General features: G+C 50.8%; 1 protein-coding gene across 1 annotated transcript; it reads right to left on the bottom strand.

Annotated features, from left to right (window-relative positions):
* Window positions 1-154: 154 nt before the first annotated feature.
* SEC23B (SEC23 homolog B, COPII coat complex component) lies at window positions 155-20,915 on the bottom strand. Its single transcript, XM_068153658.1, has 20 exons — window positions 20,897-20,915; window positions 19,626-19,861; window positions 17,600-17,657; window positions 16,912-16,998; window positions 15,868-16,104; window positions 15,416-15,501; window positions 14,551-14,695; window positions 13,924-14,082; window positions 13,021-13,136; window positions 11,553-11,676; window positions 9,961-10,041; window positions 8,892-8,981; window positions 7,604-7,710; window positions 6,701-6,854; window positions 4,765-4,842; window positions 4,127-4,288; window positions 3,201-3,287; window positions 2,191-2,346; window positions 1,555-1,620; window positions 155-611 (listed from the first exon to the last, which is right to left on the bottom strand). Exons 2-20 carry the CDS (start codon window positions 19,844-19,846, stop codon window positions 522-524), a joined length of 2,304 nt encoding a protein of 767 aa, XP_068009759.1. The 5' UTR covers window positions 19,847-19,861; window positions 20,897-20,915; the 3' UTR covers window positions 155-521.
* Between the last annotated feature and the right edge of the window lie 2,721 nt (window positions 20,916-23,636).

Raw genomic sequence — 23,636 nt, 5'->3', positions numbered from 1 at the left:
AGACAGAGTGGAGGGGGACAATACCTTCCTTGGTCCTGCTCTCCACACTATTACTGATCCAGGCCAGGATGCTGGTGACCTTCTTGGCAAGTTAGGCCAGGACAGGCCAAGTCCATTGCACAGAAGCCTGAAGAGGAGATATCACTAAATAGTAATGCTCTTAGCCAGTTTTATTTTTCATTAACACAGGCCCTGGTTTCTAACAGACACCAATTTAAGAACATTCAACATTAAAAATCCTGCTAAAGAGTGTTAAAAATCTATGGGGCTCAAAACATCTTTTTAGCCTTAATTAGAAGGTATGGAACAGGAAAACAGAAGACAAGCCAAAAAAAACCTGGAGTACAAATAAATTAATGTCTAGAAGGGCCAAGTAAAAAAACTCTCCCTGAATATTTATTTCATTTAATACTTAAGAGCCTCAGCCTAAAAAGAGAGAGAGAAGGAAATGTGTAGAGTTTGCTCCCCTTCTGTTATCAACATGATCCACGTGAAGGCTTCTGTTCTTGATTCCATCCAAGTCATGAAGCACTGGAAACTGCCAGCTTCTTCAGATGGTCCATGAAGACCTGGAGACTAACATCATCTGTCAGGATGGGAGCTCCTGATTCCTGCACAAACCCAAAAGCAACAGTGAGCCCAAAATATTGTTGTTAAGGGTGGGAACTAACTGTGAGCAGATCAGATGTCAGCCCTGTGTGCTAACTGCCTGCTAACTCAACCACCTTTTCTTTGTTCAGGTGAGGCTGATCCAAGGGCTGGAGCACCTCTGCTATGAGGGGCCCAGAACTGAACACAACACTCAAGGTGTGGCCTCACCAGTGCTGAGCACAGGGGGATGGTCACCCCTCTGTCCCTTGCTGGCCACAGTGTTCCTAATCCAAGCCAGATGCCATTGGCTCTCTTGGCCACCTGGGCACTGCTGACTCATGTTCAGTTGACTGTCAACCAACACCCCCAGGCCCCTCTCCAAGTCACAGCTTTCCAACCACACATCCCCAAGTCTGTAGCTTACCATGGGGTTGTTGTGACCCAGCTGGAGGCCCTGGCACTTGGCCTTGCTGAACCTCATACAATTAGCCTTGGCCCATGGGTCTAACCTGTCCAGATCCCACTGTAAAGCTTCCCTACCCTCTAGCAGATCAACACAGCCACCCAGCTTGGTGTCACCTGCAAACTCACTGAGGCTGCACTCAATTCAAATCTACTCATGCATGAGCTGCAAAAAAACCTTTTATGTACCAGAGGAAAACGTGATCTGCACACCATTTGTGGCTGTATGGTCATTGGTGGCCATTGGAATGGGCTGCCCAGGGAGCTGGTGCAGTCACCATCACTGGAAGTGTTTAAAAAGAGACTGAACGAGGCACTTGGTGCCGTGGTTTAGTTGATTAGATGGTGTTGGGTGAGAGGTTGGACTGGATGATCTTGAAGGTCTTTTCCAACCTGGTTAATTCTGTATTCTGTAATCTGTGGTGAGAACACTATGACTGCTGCACAGGCAAATAGGTAAATGGCCATTCTCAAACCCAAGGGAGCTGTTCCACTGCTTACCTGTCCCCATGCATAGAGGTTGTTGTGGGTCTGAGAAGGGTTCACTTTAGACAGGAGGAATCGAGCCTACAGAGACAAACCATTAGTGCAACAGTTCTGCAGAATGGCAGACCTGTCACCTCCCTCCAGCCCTGCCCAGATGCACAGCTGGTGATGCTCCTCTGCTCTTGCAAGCAAGCTACTAACTTAACTTGCACAGGCTGCACAAACAGCTGGCAGCTCCAGGCTGAGCATACAGGGGAACTGTTCTGTAGCCTCATTTGAGCATTAGCAAATAAAGCAACAGATGGGCAACCATTCAGCATAATCCCAGCAATCTAACTGTGCTCCCTGCCTTGGGGATGCTTGGATCCATAGCCAAATCACTTCTTTTCCCACTCTTTGGGAATATATAGAGTGGCTTTTGGGATATATGAAGTGCCTTTCTCATTGGTTTCTTCTTGCTGGGTTTTTGGGTGTTTTTTCCCCATTCCCAGATTTCAAAAGCAGCTGATTGGCTTATTAAGAGATAAAGTTGTAGTAAAAGCTCTTGAGAGCTCTGTATTTCAAACAGCTGAATCACCACTGACAGAAGCCTCCTCCTAGCAAAGCACAAAGCTCTTTCTCCTCCAAGAGGTCCTTGTTGAAGCTCCTCACCTGGCTGCCGCCGTGCTCCGTGTGGATGTAACGGGGCATTGGGAACCGCGTCTGCAGGATCTCCTGGGCATCATCCAGTGGGGCTTGCAGCAGGTGCTTGAAGTTTTCATATTCAGGCATGTCTTGGTAACCAGCTTTCTGCCACTGTGCAATAGTCTGTTGACAGGGCAAGAGAGAAAATGAAAGCAGAGATGTCTGCAAAACCTTTCTAACCCGCAGGTCTGAAGGCAGCAGCATGTTCCATCTATTTCTGCTGACAGAGAGAGCCCAAGGCAAATGCAAGGCCTTTCTCACTCTGGCACTGAGCATTATTGGAATCATAAAGGCTAGAAAAGACCTTTAAGATCAAGTTCAACTACCAACCCAACACCCCCATGCCCACTAAACCATGTCCCAAAGTACTGTGTCTGTGTGGTTTTTGAACACCTCCAGGGACAGGGATTCAAACACCTCCCTGGAGAGCCTAACCCAGTGCTTGAGAAGCCTTCCCATGAAAAAGTTTCTCCTACTATCCAACATAAAACTCCCCTGCCACAACTTGAGGCCATTTCTTCATGTCCTACCACTTGTTACTAGGGAGAAGAGACCAACCCCCACCTCACTCCAACCTCCTCTCAGGGGGTTGTAGGGAGGGACAAGGTGTGGGTTTGGACAGTGATATAAATCAGGGTGTTTGGAAAGGGCCAGTACCTGAGCACTGACTTCAGTCATGACAAAAAGAACACAGGGGCAGCTGCTAAAAACATCCACACTCTGAAAATCAAACTGCTCAGCTTAGTTTCAGGTTTCTCTGGCCTTTTCCAGGCATGGTTAAAGTACCATGAGAGATGTTATTCAGTGGAGTGAGTGAGTCCAGTAGGACTTTTGTGTTAACTGGGACCTGGCAGCCTGTACATGACACCATTCAGCTACCCTGGGCTCTGCAAGCAGTGTATCTAATACTAGCAGTGATACTGCACTGCATGGCAGGAGGGAATGCAAAAGGAGAAAGAGAACCTGTTCCACTGTACCTCACCAAGGTAGATAACTATCTGGAAGAAAGTATCCATCAGAAGGATTCTGTCAGGAAGAATGCTACTGCTGTCCAGAAGCACTGGCTGGGGGGGAAAAAAGAAGGAAGTCAGTGTTAACCTTCATGGCTGGTCAAAAGCCAGCTGATGGCTCAGCAGGGTGTGTTGGGGAGGTTGGTTTGGGTTTGTTTGGTTTGGTTTCTTTTCTAATCAAAGGTGGAAACTTACTGCAAACATAATACATTGCCTCATCTCACCCTTTGATAATGACCTTGCCTAAAAGCACATGTATGTGAGGGTCTTTGTGCTGGAATGGTGTTACTCTGAGTGAACACTCAGTTTGGACTGATCCTTCTCTTCCTGTTTGTTAGTTTTAGGGCTCTGCTTAATTGTCTGTAAGGTATTCCAGCAGATTTCAGTCTAGGGGCTGGACAGAATAATGGGAGATAACTTTATCTCAACCAATGACTCTGGAGAATTTCTTCTATTTTGCAGCACAAGCCTGTGTTTTTTTCCCTCTCTGGGCTCTCCCTTGCCTGGCTTCTTGCTTCTCTGCCTCTGCCTTCGACCTTGCTTGCCTGGCTGGCTGTCTTCTGTCTGGGTTTGTAAGGTACAGTGGCAGGATAGAGCCAACTGCAGCACAGTCCTCTGGGCCTCTGTGTCCAGGGGGGTGTGGGTCTGCACAGGAGGGGAGAGAGAGCTGAATTGCTGCACAAGGGGGTGTTGTGCTGTTGTTGAACTGCAAATCTGTGCAGATATACTTTGTATATGCTTGTTGCTTCTATATTTAGCCTACCTGTGATAGATACAACTGCATTTCATTACCAAATCCTGAGTGAGCGAGGTAAAGTTACTCCTTTGGGGTCAACCTCCAAATTCTTGTGTGGTGCAATCCAAACCACAACACTGTGAAGAGAGGGACTCACCTCAGGAGGTCCATGGAAGGAATAAGCATAAAGGATGGGCTGGATCATAATGAGGGACTGGGTGAGGTCTTGCCTAGCAAAGTGGTGTCGGTAGTAGGAGGATTCATCTGGGCTGTTATTGAAGACCTGCAGGAACGGGGAGCGGCGCAGGTGGAACATGAACTGCACCAGGGAGAGAGGAGAGATGTCAGTGTGCTGCCAAAACTTCTGCACACAAGTCTACTCTTTCTCAACACTGAGTTACTGGCAACAAAGAAAAGTCACTCCTAGGGTGGTGAGACACTGGAATGGGCTGCCCAGGGAGGCTGTGGATGCCCCCTCCCTGGAGATGTTCAAGGCCTGGTAGGGTGAGGCCTTGAGCAAGCTGGTCTAGTGGGAGGTACCCCTGCTCGTGGCAGGGGGGTGGAGCAAGATGGTCTTTAAGGTCCCTTCCAAAACCAAACCATTCTATGATGGTTAACTCCACAGAGCTCTTCCCTCATCAGTCAGTCATGGTGGTGGACAGAGCCAACCCACCCAATGAGGAAAACATCTGCTCATTTCCTCTCAAGCCTGATGAACTATACAAGATGTTTTACCATCACTCTCCCCTCACCCTTCTACACTTTAATCATGGCTGCAGGAAGGGGAATTCTTACCTGGGGATACAAAGAAAATGATTCTGACAGCCTGAAGGAGTTGGGATCATCTTTGTTGTATTGGCCAAATTTCTGACACTGTTGGAAGCAGAACAGAAACTTTGGTCACGTCTCTGGTTTGCCTGCTTGCAAGAATTAAGGCTTTTGCCTTGGGCTGGTTGGTTGGTTGGTTGCTGGTATTTTTAGGCTTTTATTTTTTGTGATCTTTTGGTTGTTTTAAACAAAACAAGCAAGACAGAAATGTGACAGTAAGAAGTAGTACAGAATTGACAGGCAGGCTAACTCGGTCATTTCTGTACCTTAGTGAAATGAGAAAGATGATTTGATCTCTCCATTTTCATGCACAGGCTGGAAATAACCTAAGAATTAAAGGAAGAGTACTTCTGCTACCACCCCATTTTATTTTTCCCCATTAATTCAGGGACACTGCATTATACCTAAGCTGCTCTGTGTGCTATGACAGGCTGGGAGAGCTGGGGTTGTTCAGCCTGGAGAAGGCTTCAGGGAGACCTTACAGCAGCCTTCCAGTACCTGAAGGAGGCCTACAAGAAGGATGGAGAGAGACTGTTTACAAAGGCCTGCAGTGGCAGGACAAGGGGCAATGGTTTTGAAGTAGAGAAGAGCAGATTTAGATTGGATGCTAGGAACAAGTTCTGCACCATGAGGCTGGTGGAACACTGGAACAGGTTACCCAGGGACATATTTGAGGCCTCATCCCTGGAGACATTCAGGCTTGATAGGGCTCTGGGCAGCCTGATCTAGTTAAGGACATCCCTGCTTACTGAAGGGGGGTGTTGGACTAGATGACCTTTAGAGGTCCCTGCCAACCCAAACCATTCTATGATTCTATGAAGCACTTCTGCAACAACATACTCCCCTCCAGGACAGCAGCAGCCTGGCCTTGCACCAGCTGCTTCACTGCAAATAGGAAGCATCAATGGTTTTAGCAATTTAACTAAAAATGACTCCACAGTCACTTCAACATCCTTATGTGTGCTTTGGTGCTCTGGTCTGTGTTTGGTACTTAGTCTTGATCTTGGTGCCAAGGAAGGTGATGGAGAAGATAACCTTGAGTGCCAACATTCAGCACGTGCAGGGCAAGCAGGTGACCCAGCCCAGTCAGCACAGCATCATGAAGGGCCTGATGAACTTGATCTCCTTCTGTGACCAGGTGAGCTGCTTAGTGGATGAGGGAAAGGCTGTGAATGTTGTTCTCCTGGACTTTAGTAAAGCCTTTGACACTCTCTCCAAGAGAATGGCTGCTCATGGCTTAGGTGGGTGGATGCTTTCCCAAGTTAAAAACTGGCTGGATGGCCAGGCCCAAATAGCAGTGGGAATGGAGTTAAATCCAGCTGGGGGCTGGTCACAAGTGGCATTCCCCAGGGCTCAGAGGCCAGATCTCTTCAATATCTTTATTAATGATCTGGATGAGGTGGGGATCAAGGGATCAACCCTCTCTAAGTTTGCAGATGACACTAAACTGTGTGGGAGTGATGATGTGCTGGAGGCTTGGACAGGCTGAGTCAATGGGCTGAGGCCAATGGGATGTGATCAAATACTGGAACAAGCTGGCAAGAGAACCAGCAGAAACTCCATCTGTGAAGAGCTTCAAAACTCACCTGAACCAGATCTGGAACAACCTTCTCTACCTTCACAACTGGCTCTACCTTGAGCAAGTGGTTGAACCAGAGACCTCCAGAGGTCCCTTCCCACCTGCATCATCCTGTGTTCCACTTCTTGCAGCATGCTAGGATGTTTACCTACCCCCTCACAAACTCACTGCTCACACAGACCCCTGAGGTGCAGTGTACAACAGCCCTGTGATCAGAGCACAAAGGAAGCAGGTGGGTCTGGAAGAAGAACACTACTTCCATTTTTCCAAGGCCACATTTACCAAAGCTCCAGAACGTAGGCAGCTGCAGGCTGTTGGTCTTACCAGTCTGATCAGCTGTCTGTCCAACCACCGCAGCACATCAGGGCCCTCCTCGGACTCAGCTCGGTACACTCCCAGCCGTGCCATCAGCACAGCAGCTGCTTCCTGGTCAAACGCAGCTTCTATGTGCTGGAGCTGACTCTGTGCATCTGCCCAGCTAAAGGGTTAGTAAAGGGTTAGTGCTATGTGCATTCCTCAGCAAAACTCCTCCCCCTCTACTCTGGCCTGGTGAGGCCACCTCTGGATTACTGCATCCAGCTGTGGGCTCCCCAGTTCAACAAGGAAAGGAACTGCTGGACACATCCTGTGTCCAGTTCCAGGATGGCAGGGAACAACAGGTGAGGGTCCAGCAGAGAGCCACTAAGGTGCTGAGGGGACTGAAACATCTACCTTATGAGGAGGAGCTGAGAGAACTGGAGCTGTTTAGCCTGGAGAAGAGGAGACTGAGGGGGCATGTCATTCATGCTGCTCAGTATCTAAAGGGTCAGATACCTACAGTGTCAGGAGGACAGAGCCAGACTCTTCTCAGTGGTGTTCAGTAACAAGGCAAAGGGCAATGGACACAAACTGGAACACAGAAGGTTCCACATAAACAGAAGGCAAAAATCTTCCCTTTGAGGGTGGTAGAACACTGGACCAGGCTGCCTAGAGAGGTAGTGAAGTCTCCATTCTGCAGGCATTCCAAACCCACCTGCCCATGTCCCTGTGTGATTTAGTCTAGATGACCCTGCTCCAGTAGGAGGGTTGTACAAGATGATCTTCAGAGGTCCCTTCCAACCCCCTACCATTCTGTGAAAACCCAAACCAGATTCACCCTCCCTGTAGCAAAACACTCTGCAAACAAAAGGCTGGAGAGGTCCCATCAGAGGCTGGAGCTCTGCCCAGGAGCCCTCAGGGGGTACTCACTTTCTGGCTATGGTGGTGACTCGGATGCGTCTCTGCGTACTGGAGTGCTGATACTGAGTGACAAACTGCACTGCCCCTCTGCCTCCCTGAGGTATTGGTGCGTTGTGCTGCAAATATGAGACAAGGCAAGCCTTCAAAATGGGCTGGCTTCTCCATGACTGCACACTGCAGAGCAATCCAGGGCACCAGGTGAGCAATCACAGCACAAGCACAAGCTAGTGATGGGCCAGAGGAGACAGACACGCCTGTAAGTGGGTTTCCAGCAGCCCAGGGAGTCAAGTGGTACTGGGCACATGTAGCATTGGATGTGTTCCCTAAAGGATGGAGGCCACTTATTATCTATTGCAGTATGAATGACAATGAGGTTTGTCCTGCAAACTGACCATCCCACTCCCAACAGAAACAAGTGCACACAAGGGAGAAGGGACTTGCAGAATGAAATTCCTCTGGAGTACTCTTCCTAGCTTTTAGCTACCACATGCTCAGAAACTTCTGTGCTTGCAGCCCAGAAAGCCACCTGTGTCCTGGGCTGCATCAAAAGGAGTATAACCAGCAGGACAAGGGAGGTGACTCTACACCTGTGCTCTGCTCTCATGAGACCTTATCTGGAATACTGCAGCCAGTTCTGGGGCCTCCAACACAAGGAGGACAGGGAAGTGTTGGGAGGGACTGTGAAGGGACTTTTACAAGGGCTTGTAGTGACAGGATGAGGGGGAATGGATTTAAGCTGGAAGAGGGGAGATTTAGACTGGCTATTAGGAAGGAATTTGTAGTGATGGTGGTGAGACACTGCAAGAGGTTGCTGAGGCAAGCTGTGGATCCCCCACCCTGGAAGTATTCAAGGCCAGACTGGACAGGGCCTTGAGCAACCCAGTCTGGTGGGAGGTGTCCCTGCCCTTGGCAAGGGAGGTGGAATTAGATGATGTTTAAGATCCCTTCCACCCAAATCATTCTGTGATTCCCCCAGCCAAAAGTCACTTCTGAGCCATCAAGTTACTACAGCTTGGAGGACAACTTCTCCAACAAGTGGAAGGTATTTGTAGTCTCCACAACACCTACTGGTAAGAAGACAGCTTGTTGTCTGTTAAATAAGTAGTTTAAAGAAGACAAGGAAAGAACACAGGTTTTGTGCAGAACCAACTTAGTAGGCAATTTATGAAAGCAACCTCTGGGATTCCTTCTCTGGCACAAAACAATTAGCTGTCATTGCACTTTTTTGGCCCTGTGAAAAACAAGCTGTTTGGAGTGCAAAAAAGATGACCAAGGGAATAAAGAAGGCAGGACTGACCTGATTTACTACTTCAAAGTAAATGGCCAGAGTTGTGCTGGGATCCAGACTACAGATTTTCCATTGAGATGTTCCCCCAACTCCAAGCTCCTGCAGAGAATGGAAAAGAAAGCAGCATTTCTGTACCTGGCAGCCAGAAGGGAAGCAGTTCTGTTCAGTATTTTCAGCAGCAACCTGGGTGGAGGGACAGAGTGACCCCTCAGCAGATTTGCTGATGATACCAAGCTGGGAGGAGTGGCTGACACCTCAGCAGGCTGTGCTGCCATCCAGCCAGACCTGGACAGGCTGGAGAGCTGGGCAGAGAGGAAAGCCATGAAGTTCAACAAGGGCAAGTGTAGAGCTCTGCATCTCCAGAGGAATAACCCTCTGCACTAGAACAGGTTAGAGGCTGAAAGTCTCCTTCTCTGGAGACTTTCAGAATGTGCCTGGACATTGTGATCCTGGGCAACCTGATCTAGGTGAACCTGCTCTGGCAGGTGGCTTGAACTAGATGATCTCTGAAGGTCCCTTCCAATCCCACCAGTCTGTGATTCTGTAAGGCAAGCTTATGTTAAATTCTGCTCAGAGATACAAGCTACTTCAGGCCTTCTTCCTTGGACAGAGGCTGTTTACAAAGGCCTGCAGAGAAAGGATGAGGGCAGTGGTTCCCAAGAAGAGTAGATTTAGATTGGATGTTAGGAAGAAGTTCTGCACCAGGAGGGTGGTGGAGCACTGGAGCAGGTTGCCCAGGACCCATCCCTGGAGATATTCAAGGTGAGGCTTGAGAGGGCTCTGGGCAGCCTGATCTAATTGAGGATGTCCCTGCTGACTGCAGAGGGGGTTGGACTGGATGAGCTTTGGAACCACTCTGTGATTCTAGAGATCTTACTTTTGAGGGATGAATGAATTTACTGAAGGCCACACCATTAACAGACAGCATTATGGGGCAAGAATTCCTTCTATGTTTTCCTTGGGATGTTTCCAAGTTGTTCTTCTCCTTGAACACTCTGAGCTGGAGGCCCAGACAGAAACTTTGCACCTTTAGTTACTTCCTTATTCAAGTTTTCCACCCCCCATGGCACCAACTCACGTTTTCCGAGACGCAGGGCCCTTTGGTGTTCAGGGATATGCAGGGCCCAATAGCTCCTGCAATCTTCAGCTCCCTGGAGGTCTAGGGAAAGGTTAAAGTAAAACTAATTAACAAAAATAACATTAAAAAGCAACTTTTCTTGTTGTTTCTTTAATGAAGTCAAAGAGAACCCCCAGAGACCACAGCGGCCGCTCAGCTTTGGTCACTCACACACACACAACGGGCAAGGACAGCATCCCTTGAGTACCTTGTCCCAGCTCACAGAATGCACTGGGTTGGAAGGGACAATCAAAGGTCACCTTGTCCAACAGCCCTGCAGTGAGCAGGGACAGCTCTAACTAGGTAAGGTTGCTCAGGGCCCCACCAATGCTGCCCTTGCACGTCTCCAGGGATGGAGCCTCCAGCACGTCTCTGGAAACACCACCCTCACTGTGAACAACTTCCTCCTTAAGTCCCACCTGAATCTACCCTGTTCTACTTTCAAACCATTGCACCTCATCCTACAGGACCTTCTAAACAGTCCTGTCCCAACCTTTCTGTAGGTCCCCTTCATATGTTGAAATGCAGCTATAAGGTCTTCCCAGAGCCTCCTCTTCTCCAGGCTGAACAACCCCAACTCTCTCAGCCTGCCTGCACAGGAGAGGTGCTCCAGCCCTCTGATTATCTTTGTGGCCCTCCTCTGGACCTGCTCCAGCAGGTCCACATCCTTCTAGTGTTGGGGCTCTCAAGCTGGGCACAGGTGAGGTCTCACCAGAGCAAAGCAGCAGCATCACCTCTCTGCCTGCTGGCCACACTTCTTTTGATGCAGCCCAGGATGCCATTGGCCTTCTGGGCTGCAGGTGCACATTGCTGACTCATGTCCAGCTTCTCATCCACCAGCACACCAAGTCCTTTTCTGCAGGGCTGCTCTCAATCTCATCATCCCCCAGCCTGGACTGATATTACCCTGACCTAGGTGCAGGACCCTGCACTTTACCTTATTGAACCTCCTAAGGTTCTCCTAGGCCCAGCTCTCCAGGTCCCGCTGGGTGGCATCCCATCCTTCAGTCTTATCAACCACACCACACAGCTTGGTGTCATCAGAAAACCTGCTGAGGGTGCCCCCAATCTTGCTGTCTCTATGACTGATGAAGATACTGAACAGGAGGTCCCACTACAGAGCCCTCAGGGACACCACTTGCCACCTACACCTTTGTAGTGACCACATGAGACTGAAGTGCTGACGGCTGAGCCAATGGGTGTCAGGAAGATGGAGCAGACTCTTCTCAGTGCCCCCCAGTGACCAGACAAGAGGTAACAGGCATAAACTTGAACACAGGAAGTTTCATCAAAACATGAGTAGGAAATTCTTTCTTGTGAGGGTGGCAGAGCACTGGAGCAGGCTGCCCAGAGAGGTGGTGGAGTCTTTGGCTCTGGAGACTTTCCAAGCCCACCTGGACGTGTTCCTGCGTGACCTGCTTTAGGTGATCCTGCTCTGGCAATGGGGCTGGAGTCAATCTTCAGAGCTCCCTTCCAGCCCTTACCATTCTGTGATTCTGTGAACAGCACTTGTGATCCTTACTCAATGCCATCCAAGGAAAGCAGCCTCTCACCTTCACATCCAAGCTTGCACCAAAGGCCATCCGGAACTCCCCGTTGAGCCCTTTGCTAAATACCCGCTGGAAGGTCTGCTTGAAGAGAGAAGTGTTGAAGGAGTCTCCCATCACCATGTGTCCTCTGGGGAAAACAAGAGACACAAGGCAACATAAACAACTGGGAAGGATACCCGAGGCCAGCTCTCACACATGCAAACACATGCAGAGACTGGGTGACAGCATGCCTTTGCACCGTTAGAACCGACATCAGCAGATACAGACCCGTGGACATCTCCCCCAAGGCCAGACAAGTTAATGCATTACTGTGTCCAGCTCTGGGCAGCTTGGTTCAAGGAGGACAGGGACTTGCTGGAGAGGGTACAGAAAAGGGCTATGAAAGTGCTGAGGGGACTGGGACAGCTCTCTTGTGAGGAAAGACTGAGGGAATTGGGACTTTTTAGTCTGGGAAAGAGAAGAGTGAGAGGGGATCTCATCAGTGCCTAGAAATATATACAGGGTGGGTGTCAGGAGATGGAACCAGTCTGCTTTCAGTGGTGCTCAGTGACAAGACAAGGGATAATGGGCACAAACTTGAACACAAGTAGTTCCATCTAAACACGAGGAGAAACTTCTTTACTCTGAGGGTGGCAGAGAGATGTCACTTACAACTAGATCCAGGGAAGCCAAGAATCCCTGAGGAAAGTGTAAGTGAGCAGTTAGGCAGAGAAAATGTGTCCCATATAATCAGAGAATGCATTAGGTTAGAAGGGATCCTCAAAGATCATCTCATCCACCTCCCTGCAGTGAGCAGGGACATCTCCAACTAGATCAGGTTGCTCAGGGCTCCATCAAAGCTGACCTTAAACATCTCCAGGAATGCAGCCTCTACCACCTCTCTGGGCAACCTGTTCCAGTATTTCACCACTCTCATTCTAAAGATCTTCCTCCTCATGTGCAACCTAAATCTCCCCTGCTCTAGTCTCAAACCATTGCCCCTTGTCCTATCACTGTAGGCCCCTTTAAACAGTCCTTCCCCAGAAAAGAGAAGGCTTCTACAAGGAAGGCTTCTAACCACCACGCTCTTCTGATGGCAATTTGATCATTCCCAGGCCACCAAGCTCAGCATTCCTGTCCCATAAACTCTGGAGGGGATACTTGCTCCCAAGGAGGCAAGAAGCCATCTGCAAAAGGCACACTGCACCATGCTTTAGAACAGCTTTCTCAAAGCAGGCCAGCGAGCTTCCTACCAGCAGTGCTAACTCACATGCTGCTTTGAGACTCCAGGAATGTAGGCTGGGATCAGGAGAGGTTTGCCACAGAGTAATCCCTGGCAAGTTCAAACCACAGTTTAGAAACGGAACAGTAAACATCTTACCCTTTTGTCCTGAGAGTAAAAGCTCCCTGCTTTCTGCACTGGCTTCTCCTTTCCAAAAAGCCCAAGCCAAAACCCAGTGCCACCTTTGTGCTGTCCTGCTAGGAAACATACCCAGTGAGGTTGGCACAGCACTTCATCTCCAGCAGCCCGCTCTGGTCCAGGGCGCAGGCGTAGATGTCGACGCAGTGCCCGTTGGCCGCGGCGCGGTTAGCCAGGGTCTCGTAGTGCTGGGGGGAACAGAGAGGGTCTTTGGGGTGCTCCAGCAGGTGAGTCCTCTACTGCCCTGCAGCTGGGGCCACCACCTGAAACACGAGGTGCCAGTGCTGCTGGAGAGCAGGGAAGGCGAAAGGGACCTGGGGTCCTGGTGGGTGGAAGGATGGCCATGAGCCAGGCACTGGTCTGGACACACTGCTCCCACACCACGAGAACAGAACACCTTTGTTCCCTGGTGGAAGGACACCTGGCAGCTGCCAGCAAAGCAGGATGTGAAGGCTTGTGTCATGTCCTTTTCCCAGATGCCATTTTGTGTTCTGACACAATGTTTATCATCACCATAGAATGGTTTGGGTTGGAAGGGACCTTAAAAGCCATCTAGTTCCAACCCCCAGGGACACTTCCCACCAGCCCAGCTTGCTCAAGCCCCATCCAACCTGGCCTTGAACACCTCCAGGGAGGGGCATCCAGCACCTTCCTTGGAAACCTGTCCCAGTGTCTCACCACCCTTACTATAAAGAATTTCTTCATAATATCCAGTCTAAATCTCCCCTCTCCCAGCCTAAAGCCATTCTCCCTCATCTTATCACTGCACACCCTTGTCAAAACTCCCTCCCCAGCTTTCTTGTAGGCCCCCTCCAGGTACTGGAAGGCTTCTATAGGGTCTCCCCAGAGCCTTCTCTTCTCCAGGCTGAACAGCCCCAACTCTCACAGCCTGTCCCCATAGGGGAGGTGCTGCAGCCCTCCTCTGGACCTGCTCAGGTGTTGTTGCAAACACAAGCAGCAGGAACTAACACCTACTTTGGTAGCCTTCTTCATGAACCTGGCGTTGTCCTTCTCTATGTCGTGCCAAGAACGGATAGGTGTTTTCAGCTCATCTCCTACTACCATGCCTGGTCCTTGGGTGGGTGGCCCACCTGTAAACAGCATTATTCTGGCCCCTGTGTTTGGAAAGGTGCCCTGAAATAAACATGAAGATTTGTATGAGAGAAAGAGAGGTAAAGACAAGGGGGAAGTGAAAAAGAGAGAATGGTTCAAAGGCTTCAGTGCGAGAAACCATCTTGATAAACAGCAATGCATTTCCTGGCAGCCACAGCACTCAGCTTCAGACTGAAGCCACACCAAGTTTCATGTCTCCACAAGAGGAAACAAGCAGTTTCTGTTCTTTTTACTTCTTAGATGACTCTCTCCTAAACTCAGTGCCTCCATCACCACGTGGCAATACACACAAGCATCCAGAGGCCTTTAAACACCTGCAGGCTTCGCCATTCAGATGTAAACTACAGCAGCTGGTGCTGATGCATCTCAAAATCCCCACCTCTGCAGCCCAGCCTAACTGGGCCACAGACACAAGCTGGACTGGCACCTGCAAAGACTGTCAGGTGCTTACTTGGCCCAGCTCATCTCACAACAAAGCACCAAGAATACCTCCAGTAAGCCAACAGCAATCGAAAGAGCTATCCCAGTGGAACGCAAAGGCCTCTTTCCCTGGGTCACTGGCCACGGGTCCCTTTGCAGCTCTCCCAGCAGGTCTGTTAAATTCATGTCAATCTTATGCACTGGCTGCAGAAACCTGCAAAAACAATCACAATCAAATGGTTTCCTCTAAGTTTAGAGAAGACTGAAAGTACCTTGTTGTTCATAGCACACAGACATTGCACTGAGAGAGTCCCAGAGGCAAAATGTCACAGCACATGTGCCCCTGTTCACACCCAGGGGTGTTCCCAGGAGACCTTACAGCAGCATTCTGAGGGGAGCCCACAGGAAGGCAGTGTATGGACTGTGTACAACAGCCTGTAGGTATAGGAAGATGGACATGGGTCTGGAACCAGAGCAGGGTAGATTCAGGTTGCACATAAGGAGGAAGATCTTTACAATGAGAGTGGTGAAATACTGGAACAGGTTGCCCAGAGATGTGGTGGCAACCCCATCCTTGGAGGACACTCAAGGTCAGCCTTGGTGGAGCCCTGAGCAACCCAATCTAGTTGGAGATCACTCCCTGCTCACTGCAAGGGAGTTGCACAAGATGACTTTTGAGGATCCCTTCCAACCCAATGCATTCTGTGATCCAAACTTTCCAAGACAATAGGGCTGTGCAACATTGAAAAAACCAAGCTGACCAAGACATCAAAGAAGTGACAAGAAGTCAAAGTCACAGAAAGCACAGGAAAGAGCTTCAGTGATGATTTAGTCTCCCAAAATGTACAAGAGGTGAAAGAGAGGAGCTGTGAAAGGTGAAAGCTGCATTCACAGAGGCAAATACAGCTCATCTGCTGTGCTGCTGCAAACTTACCTGCTTGAAATAACAGGCTGCTCTGGGCTTTGAAGAGGTCTTCCCTGTTGAAGAGGAACAGCTGGCCTTGAAAGCCCAAGCATATCCTAAAGAAAGGAGGAGGCAGAGGAGCTGTGCTGTTTAAATACTACACATACTACTTGCTGTCAATACACTCAGAGGCCTGCAATGCTGTAGCATTAAACACATGACAGTCTGTGAGATGATTCATCTTTGCCCTCTCATTAGGAATGGATCAATGCATCCAACCTGTGAGGTACACAAACTCTTCTCTCAGACAGGTTTCCAAGGAATTTACAAACAAGAGGACAGATATTGGGAAGGAAACAGGCTAACAGTCAAGAGTACTGAACCCTTCTTCCTCCCTGAGAGCCCAGCACTTGAGAGAGCAGCAATAGTGTCAGTGGAGCTAAGAGCAACAAACCAGAGGCCTAGGAGATGGCAGAACATACCTGGATTTGCTTAGCTGTCAGGTCCTTCGTGCCCCTGAACACATAGCTTTTGGAAATCCCCTCACAGCTCAGCTCGTGGACCTGCACCATTCTCCCAAAAGTGATAAGCCCCACCAGAGCATCAGCAGGAAGCAGGCTCAGGGACATCTGGAGGGACTCCTTCAGTGCCTGCAAGTCCTCCTCTTCCAAGCACGTGTCCACAACGTACAGGAAGATCAGGGGTGTCTGTGGACCTCGCTGTTGTGAGAAGAGAGGCATTCAGCAGGCATGTGCAGAGCCCAGCTCACACTTTGTAAGGCATCCAGTCAAGGAATAAAACAAGCCCTGTCTGTCTTGGGTTAATGCAGCAAGACATGGTCTAAAATTACACTTAAAGTGATTAAAGAAGACTCCACACAGGTCTGGATAAAAAACTGCAGGATGGATATATATATAATACAAAATACAGAGAGAAGAGAGGGAGAGGAGAGGAGCAAGGGAGAGGAGAAAGGGGAGAGAAGTACCAAAACCTCAGTGCTCCATTTTCCAGTGCTGTGTTCTTCCACCCCCATGGTATGCCCAAAACAGGCCTTGAAGGCCACAATCGAGCCTGGAACAATCCTCAACCCCCACACCAGATAAGACAGCTCACTGCATCCCAGGAGAAGGGAGGGAAGAGAAGAGAAAGAGTCAACTGTGCACTCCCTTTTTTATAGGGAAAGATGCAAGACATTCTGGGAATGAAACACAGGCTCACAGGATGTTAGGGGTTGGAAGGGACCTCCAGAGATCATCAAATCCAACCCCCCCTGCCAGAGCAGGAGCAGAGAATCCAGCACAGGGCACACAGGAACACATCCAGATGGGGCTGGAAAGGCTCCAGAGGAGGAGACTCCACAACCTCTCTGGGCAGCCTGCTCCAGCGCATACCAAAGATCACAATTTCCTGTTCACCCCCTGAACCTACCTGGACCTCTTTGCATCACCTTGTGTAAATCTAACACATAAATCTGTCATGAACAAGACAATTCTGGAGGGCTTCAAACTTGCCTGGGATTCATTTACCTGCACTATATATTCAATTGTTGAAAACTGAGGCATAAGCTCTGCTGGCTGATTGACTTCAGAGATGCCTGCATATGCTGGAGGGAACTGAAAAAGAGAACAACAGAAAAACAGAACAAGGAAGTTGCAGGACAGAAATGCAGAGCTCTCACTGAATGGTAGGGCCTGGAAGGGACTTCTGAAGATCATCTAGTCCAAGCCCCCTGCCAAAGCAGGATCACCCACAGTGAACCACAAAGGAACACATCCAGGCAGGTTTGGAATGCCTCCAGAGATGGGGATTCCAAAACCTCTCCAGGCAGCCTGGCCCAGGGCTCTGTCCCCTCAAAGGGAAGAGCTTTTTATCCTTCTGTTTATGTGGAAGCTCCTGTGTTTCAGTTTGTGCCCACTGCCCCTTGTCCTGTCAGTGGACAGCAGTGAGAAGAGCCTGGCTCCATCCTCTTGCCCCTCATCCTTTAGCTATTGATCAGCACTGATAAGACCCCTCCTCAGTCTGCTCTTCTCCAGGCTAAACAGCCCCAGGTCTCTCAGCCTCTCTTTGTAAGGTAGATGTTCCAGTCCTCTGGCCTGGGTTCAGCAAGAAAGAATCTAGACACATGAAATTTATGCTTAACCTCCTCTGCCAGGGGAGGCCAACAACAAAATGTCCACTGAGAGTATGGAAGGGCTGAAGCTTTGTCCAACTCACCTGATTTCTCTGAAAACAGAAGTTACAAGCCCAGAGCTTGGCTCGATAGTCAACCTGGCTGGAAGAGAAAGATGAGCAGTCAGTGTACCTGCAGCAACAACTTCACAGTGCAGCCTCACCATCACAGCCTGAAACTGTGCCAGCAGAGGTTTAGGTTCTACAGTAGGAGTGGTCAGGCATTGGAATTGGTTGCCCAGGGAGGTGGTGGAGTCACCAACCCTGGAGGTGTTCAAGAAACGTGTAGACATGGCACTCTGGGACATGGTTTAGTGGGCATGATGGTGCTGGGTTGATGGCTGGATTTGATGATCTCAGAGGTCTTTTCCAACCAAAACAATTCTATCATTGTGTTTATCTACTCTGGTTCACAGCACTGAGGAAGAAACAGAGTTCAGACATTCCAAAGTGAATGACAATTCAAACTCTTTTATAGCCAAGAAGTCCTTTAACTCACCCAGCCCTGCCACTTTCAGGCCACTGACTGCTCTCTGGAGGGGTCTCTGGCAGACAAAAGACTTGAGTCTAATCATTCTTTCACTACACTTGGACTGATCTTGGTCTTCTTATTGTTTGTTCAGCTGCACCACACAAGCACTCCAGTCACAGAGCAACAGGAGCCAGATCCTGTGCAAACATTGAACAAACAGGCTGCTCCCTGCCCCACTAAGTTTACTTTTCTCAGCCCATTCCAACATCCTGTAACTGCTGATGCAGTAAAGCCTGGCCTTGATTTCATGGCCTTGATCTCCTTCTGGCCCTGCCAGCTCTTCTCAGCCTCGAGACCATCACCTGATTTTTGGGACTGAGATTATTCCTCTTAAATTCTGAGCAAAAACTTCAAAGAAAACCTTGCTTTTCACACTGGAACTGACCTACAAGCAGCAGGATGAGTAGGAAGCAGGAATCAAATCAACATTACAGCTCAGAGAACAACAGGAGTATAATCAGCATCTTTGTTTGGTTGAAGCTTGACCATTCACCACAAAATTCCCTGAGCTGGTAAATGTTGGCCATTTCCATATCATCTCTGTCCTAACTGCCTCCCCAAAGGCTTCTCTCTCTCCTGCTTCTGGCAGCTCTGGTGACAGGCTGGCATTTCAATACACAGGTAAGTTCAGAATGGACATTAGGAAGGTTTTTTTCCCAGCAAGAGTGAGCAGGCATTGGAATGGGCTGCCCAGGGAGGTCAGGGGAGCAGGGAAGTCATTCTGCCCTGTACTCAGCACTGCTTAGGCCACACCTTGAGCACTGTGTCCAGTTCTAGGCTCCTCAGTTTAAGGACATTTAGACACTTGAATGTGTCCAGAGAAGGGCAACAAGGCTGGGGAGAGGTCTTGAGCACAGCCCTGTGAGGAAAGGCTGAGGGAGCTGGAGGTGTTTAGCCTGGAGGAGGCTCAGGGAAGACCTTATTCTCTCTACAGCTTCCTGAAGGGAGGTTGTAGCCAGGTGGGGGTTGGTCTCTTCTCCCAGGCAACCAGCACCAGAACAAGAGGACACAGTCTCAAGCTGTGCCAGGGGAGGTTTAGGCTGGAGGTGAGGAGAAAGTTCTTCACAGAAAGAGAGACTGGCCATTAGAACATGCTGCCTAGGGAAGGTGGTGGAGTCACCATCAAAACAGGCTTGGATGTGGCACTTGGAGCCGTGGTTTAGTTGTCAGGAGGTGTCAGGTATTAGGTACTAGGTTGGACTTGATGATCCCTGAGGCCTTTTCCAACCTGGTTGATTCTATGATTTGATGAGGTGGTTGGATGTGTTTAAAGGTGGCTGGATGTGGTGCTTGGGGCTACGGGTTAGGGGTGAACCTTGCAGAGCAGGGTTGTCAGTTGGACTTGGTGACCCTGGGGGTCTTTTCCAGCCTGACTGTTTGTGTGATTCTCTATCTCCTTGTGCAGGCAGGGACCTGAACGAAACCCACCAGGTCTGAAGGGCAGAGGTTGCCAGGCAGCAAGCAGAGAAAAAGGAGAAGGAAGCAGCGAAGGTCAGACAAGAAACCCAAACCCATGCAGCCCCAGGCAGCAATTCCTACCAGAGGGGGTTGAGCACGGCTTTGCACGTCGGCCTGCCGCACAGCACCGGTTCATACTGCACGGGAGGCAGGTCGAGGCGCTCCTTCAGCGGGGTCAGGAGGCAGGCCAGGGGCACAACCATCCTGGTGGCCTCCAGCCTGCTGGAGGGCCAGACGTTCCAGCTGAAGCGCACGCCGTCACGCTCCTCGTTCTGCTGGATGAACTCCAGGTACGTCGCCATGGGGCCGCAGGAGCTCTGGGGGGACAGAAGCGGCACACACTCAAGCAGCCATCTCCTAGATGGACACCAGGCCTGCAAAGCAAGTCAGTGGTAGATCAGTGGCCTGCAGGCACAAGGGACTGCAGGGCAAAGCCAGTACCTTCAGAATAAATGAATCCCATTATCAGCTGGATCTGGGCTCCCAGCCCTGAAGGCCAACCCTGTCCTAGGCTGCACCAAAAGTGTGACCAGCAGGATGAGGGAGGTGATTCTCCTTCTCTACTCTGAGCCTGTGAGACCCCACCTGCAGTACTGTGGCCAGTTCTGGTGCCCTCAGTGTAAGAAGACATTGAACTGTTGGAGGATCAGAGGGCTGGAGCACTCACTATCAGTGCTGTAGGGGACAGCACAGAGCCTCAGCCCATCAGCAGAAAGCATACAGAGGACACTACAGATTCTGAACGAAGCCACAGGGACCACCTCTGACCCCTACACTGCTGATCCCCACCACTGCCACAGGGTAAAGCACTCCTCCCCTTGCATTGATTACCCTCAGCACAGCCCCAGGATCCATTGCTGGTCCCAGCTCTAAGCTGTGGGACAGTACCAGGCCCCCGAGGAAGCTGCTGAGCTCCCGATGCTGCTCTTAGGGCACACTGCTGATCCCCACGCAAGCTTTGCTATAGAGGACATCGCTAACCCTGCCCTTACAGGACACACTGACCCCTCCCCGTTCTGTAGGGAGCACCACTAACTGCCCCCAGCACTCCCCAGAGAGACACCACAGCTGCCCCTCAGATCCTCCCCATATGAAGACGCAGACCCACACCCAGGCGCTCCACATCTGGGGACATCACAGACCCCCTCCCCAGCTCCCATTACAGGGACACCCCTGACCTCTCAGCTCCGATCACAAGAGACGCCACCATCCTCTCCGGCCCCCCTCGCTGACCCAACACCTCCCTCAACCTTCTGTCACAGGATCACCACCCCCAGCCCCGAGACGGCTCCAGTGGAGGGACCCCCGCGGGCAGCCAGCCCCCCGCGGCAGCCAGCCCCCGGCGTACGCACCGCGCCGCTCGCCGCCGCCGCCGCTCTCCCAGCAGCCCCCGCGCCACAGGCAAAGCCAGCTCAGCGTACGCCGCTGACCACAAGCAAGATGGCGGCACCGGCACCCCCGCCCTCCTTCTGGCAAGGCTCCGCCCGACATCTTGACTAAGGGCAGCCCTCGCGCCCTCCTGAGGGCAGGGGAGCGGCGTGACCTTCCCAGGCGTGCCGGGCGGTGTCAGAGAGACCATCCTGGCTCAGGGTGCCCCTGCTAAACGTGGGGGCGGGGGGAAGGCCTTGTCTCTCTGCCCTGGCACGGGCTGGTGAGCTGCGGGAGGGGGCCAGCACTTCCCTCAGCGGCTGCGGAAGGTGCCGTGGTGGTCAGCAGAGAGCCATGGCTGTACGCGCAGGAACTCCTGAAACAAGAGCGGTGCTGCTGAGACCGCACTGGGAGGAGTGGCTGAGCCCTGGCAGGCTGTGCTGCCCTTCAGCGAGACAGGGACAGGACAAAGGGGAGCCCCTTGAGCTAACACAAGGGCAAGTGTCCTGTACCTGGGGATGAACAGCCCCATGGCTCAGGGCTTGAAGGCAGGAAAAGAAGCTGGGCAGGGAAGTTGGACAAGTTCAGCCTGTCTCCGCAATCTGCCCTCGTGGCATCTGGGATGCATGAAGCAGAGGGGGGCCAGCAGGGGGAGGGAACTTCTCCTCCCTCTCTCCTCTGCCCTGGCGAGGCCACACCTGGAGTCCTGTGTCCAGTTCCAGGATGCCAGGGGAATTACAGGAGAGAGTCCAGCAGAGCCACTGAGATGCTGAGGGAACTGAAACATCCACCTGACAAGGAGAGGCTGAGATAACTGGGGCTGTTCAGCCTGGAGAAGAGCAGGCTGAGAGCAGATCTCCTATCTCAGGAGTGGGGGTCAAGAGAATGGAGCCAGACTGTTCTCACTGGTTCCAGAGACAGGATAAGAGGCAATGAACACAAACTGGAACACAGCAGATTCCATGTAGACAGAAAGAAAAACTTCTTCCCTTGGAGGGTGGCAGAGCACTGGCCCAGGCTGCCCAGAGGGGTTGTGGAGTCTCCTCCTCTGGAGGCATTCCAAACCTACATGGCATGGTCCTGTGTGGTTTACTGTAGGTGACCCTGCTTTGGCAGGGGGGTTGGAGTAGATGATCTTTAGAGGTCCTTCCCACCCCCTGTCTTTTTTGATTCTGTGCAAAGCTTTTCTGTCCTTCTGTTTTCCTGGAAGAACCACAAGCTTGCTGAAAAAGTGAGAGAAGGCAAAAAAAAACCACCCCAACACAGGCTACCTACAAAAGCCCCAACCTGTTTGGTGCATAACAACTGAAAGAGGGAAATGGTTTGAGCTTAGCTTCCCCTCTTCCCCACTGCCCCCAGAACCTCCCAAAGCATTTGGAAGCACAGTAATTAAGAGAGGAAGCAAACATTTTCCACAAGAACTTGGACACCACCTGTGGACCTTCTCCCAGTACCTTCTTGTCCTTTCCAGGCTGCATGACAGGCTGTGCTCAGCGTGGCTGAGGGCCTGTGTGCCCATTTCTCAGATAGCAAATGAAAGTCCCAACCACAGGAAGCAGAGAAGGTGGTCTGTGTGTGGTGGAGGACTGCCATATTCAAGGTGCCTATATCCTGTTTCAAAGCAAGAAGGGTTTGGCAGCAACAGGAGACACAGTCCCAGGTCAGTATTGTTTCTTCCTTGAAACTGTTCTGGATGTGCAGGTAAGGGAACCCCAGAGAAGGGTTTCAGAGCTTTCCTTTTTGTTCCTATGGAGCCATGTTTCAGGGAGTGGAACATCTCCTTGAAACAGGAGACTGAGGGGTGACCTCATTCGTGTTTATAGAGATGTGCAGGGCAGTATCTGAGAGGTGACCTCATAAACATGTAAAGGGTGAGTGACAAGAGGCTGGAGCCAGGCTCTGCTCAGTGATGCCCAGTGACAGGACAAGGGGCAGTGGGTGCAAGCTGGAGCAGAGGAGGTTCCATGTGAACATAAGGAAAAACTTTTTCACTGTGAGGGTGACAAAACACTGGGGCAGGCTGCCCGGGGAGGGTGTGGAGTCTCCTTCTCTGGAGACATTCAAAACCCACCCAGAGATATTCCTGTGTGACCTCCTCTGGCTGATCCTGCTCAGGCAGGGGTTTGGACTGGATAATCTTTGGAGGTCCCTTCCAACCCCTAACACCCTGTGCTACCAGGAGCAGACAGAAGGTGGCACTCGCCCCGCGCCAGACAGCCACGGCACTTAGCATCCCCAGCTGGGGCAAGGGGTTAAAAGTAAATTCAAATGCCCAAACCAGGAAAAAAATAACGGGCCACTCAGCCACGGGTTAAATGCTTCCACTGCCAAAGCTTCAAGTTTGCCATTAATGTTAATGTTTTAAACTTTGGAATGTAAAGGGTGCAGATTTCGAGCAGGACCTTCGTGCTCTCTTCTCAGTTCACAATTCAGCTTGCTGCTGTAGTTAATATTTCTCTCAGACACAAAACCCAATCTTCCGCTTGACTCCACGGGAAAATGGCTTTTGAGTGTGATCACCCTGCAGCTTGCCTCCAGACAGCTGGGTACCACTGGGGAGGAAACCCCTCAGAGAGGCCTGGGAGGTTCACAGCAGGGTCTGCACGCTCTAAGCTCTCACACACAGGAGGTGCTTCATGGATCTGCAGCAGCTGAACTGTGACCTCTTCTATGAGGCTTGCATATAGGAACAAGTAGATCATGCTCGCAAGTGGTCATCCGTGT

The sequence above is a fragment of the Melanerpes formicivorus genome, unplaced genomic scaffold, assembly GCF_026170545.1.
Source record: "Melanerpes formicivorus ecotype bairdi unplaced genomic scaffold, bMelFor1.0.p_v2 SCAF_26, whole genome shotgun sequence".
NCBI classification, from domain to species: Eukaryota; Metazoa; Chordata; class Aves; order Piciformes; family Picidae; genus Melanerpes; species Melanerpes formicivorus.
The sequence above is the reverse complement of the archived record's forward strand: the minus strand, read 5'-3'. Positions and strand labels throughout refer to the sequence as shown.

What these genes read in the sequence shown, in the direction of transcription:
- SEC23B (XM_068153658.1), bottom strand. Translation starts at nt 19,846, where the DNA reads ATGGCGACGTACCTGGAGTTCATCCAGCAGAACGAGGAGCGTGACGGC. An exon ending in TCATGAAGAAGGCTACCAAA is followed by an intron (nt 13,137 to 13,923) that starts GTAGGTGTTAGT and finishes TGTTCCCCCCAG; the next exon opens with CACTACGAGACCCTGGCTAA. An exon ending in CATTTTCTTTGTATCCCCAG is followed by an intron (nt 4,289 to 4,764) that starts GTAAGAATTCCC and finishes TCCCTGGTGCAG; the next exon opens with TTCATGTTCCACCTGCGCCG.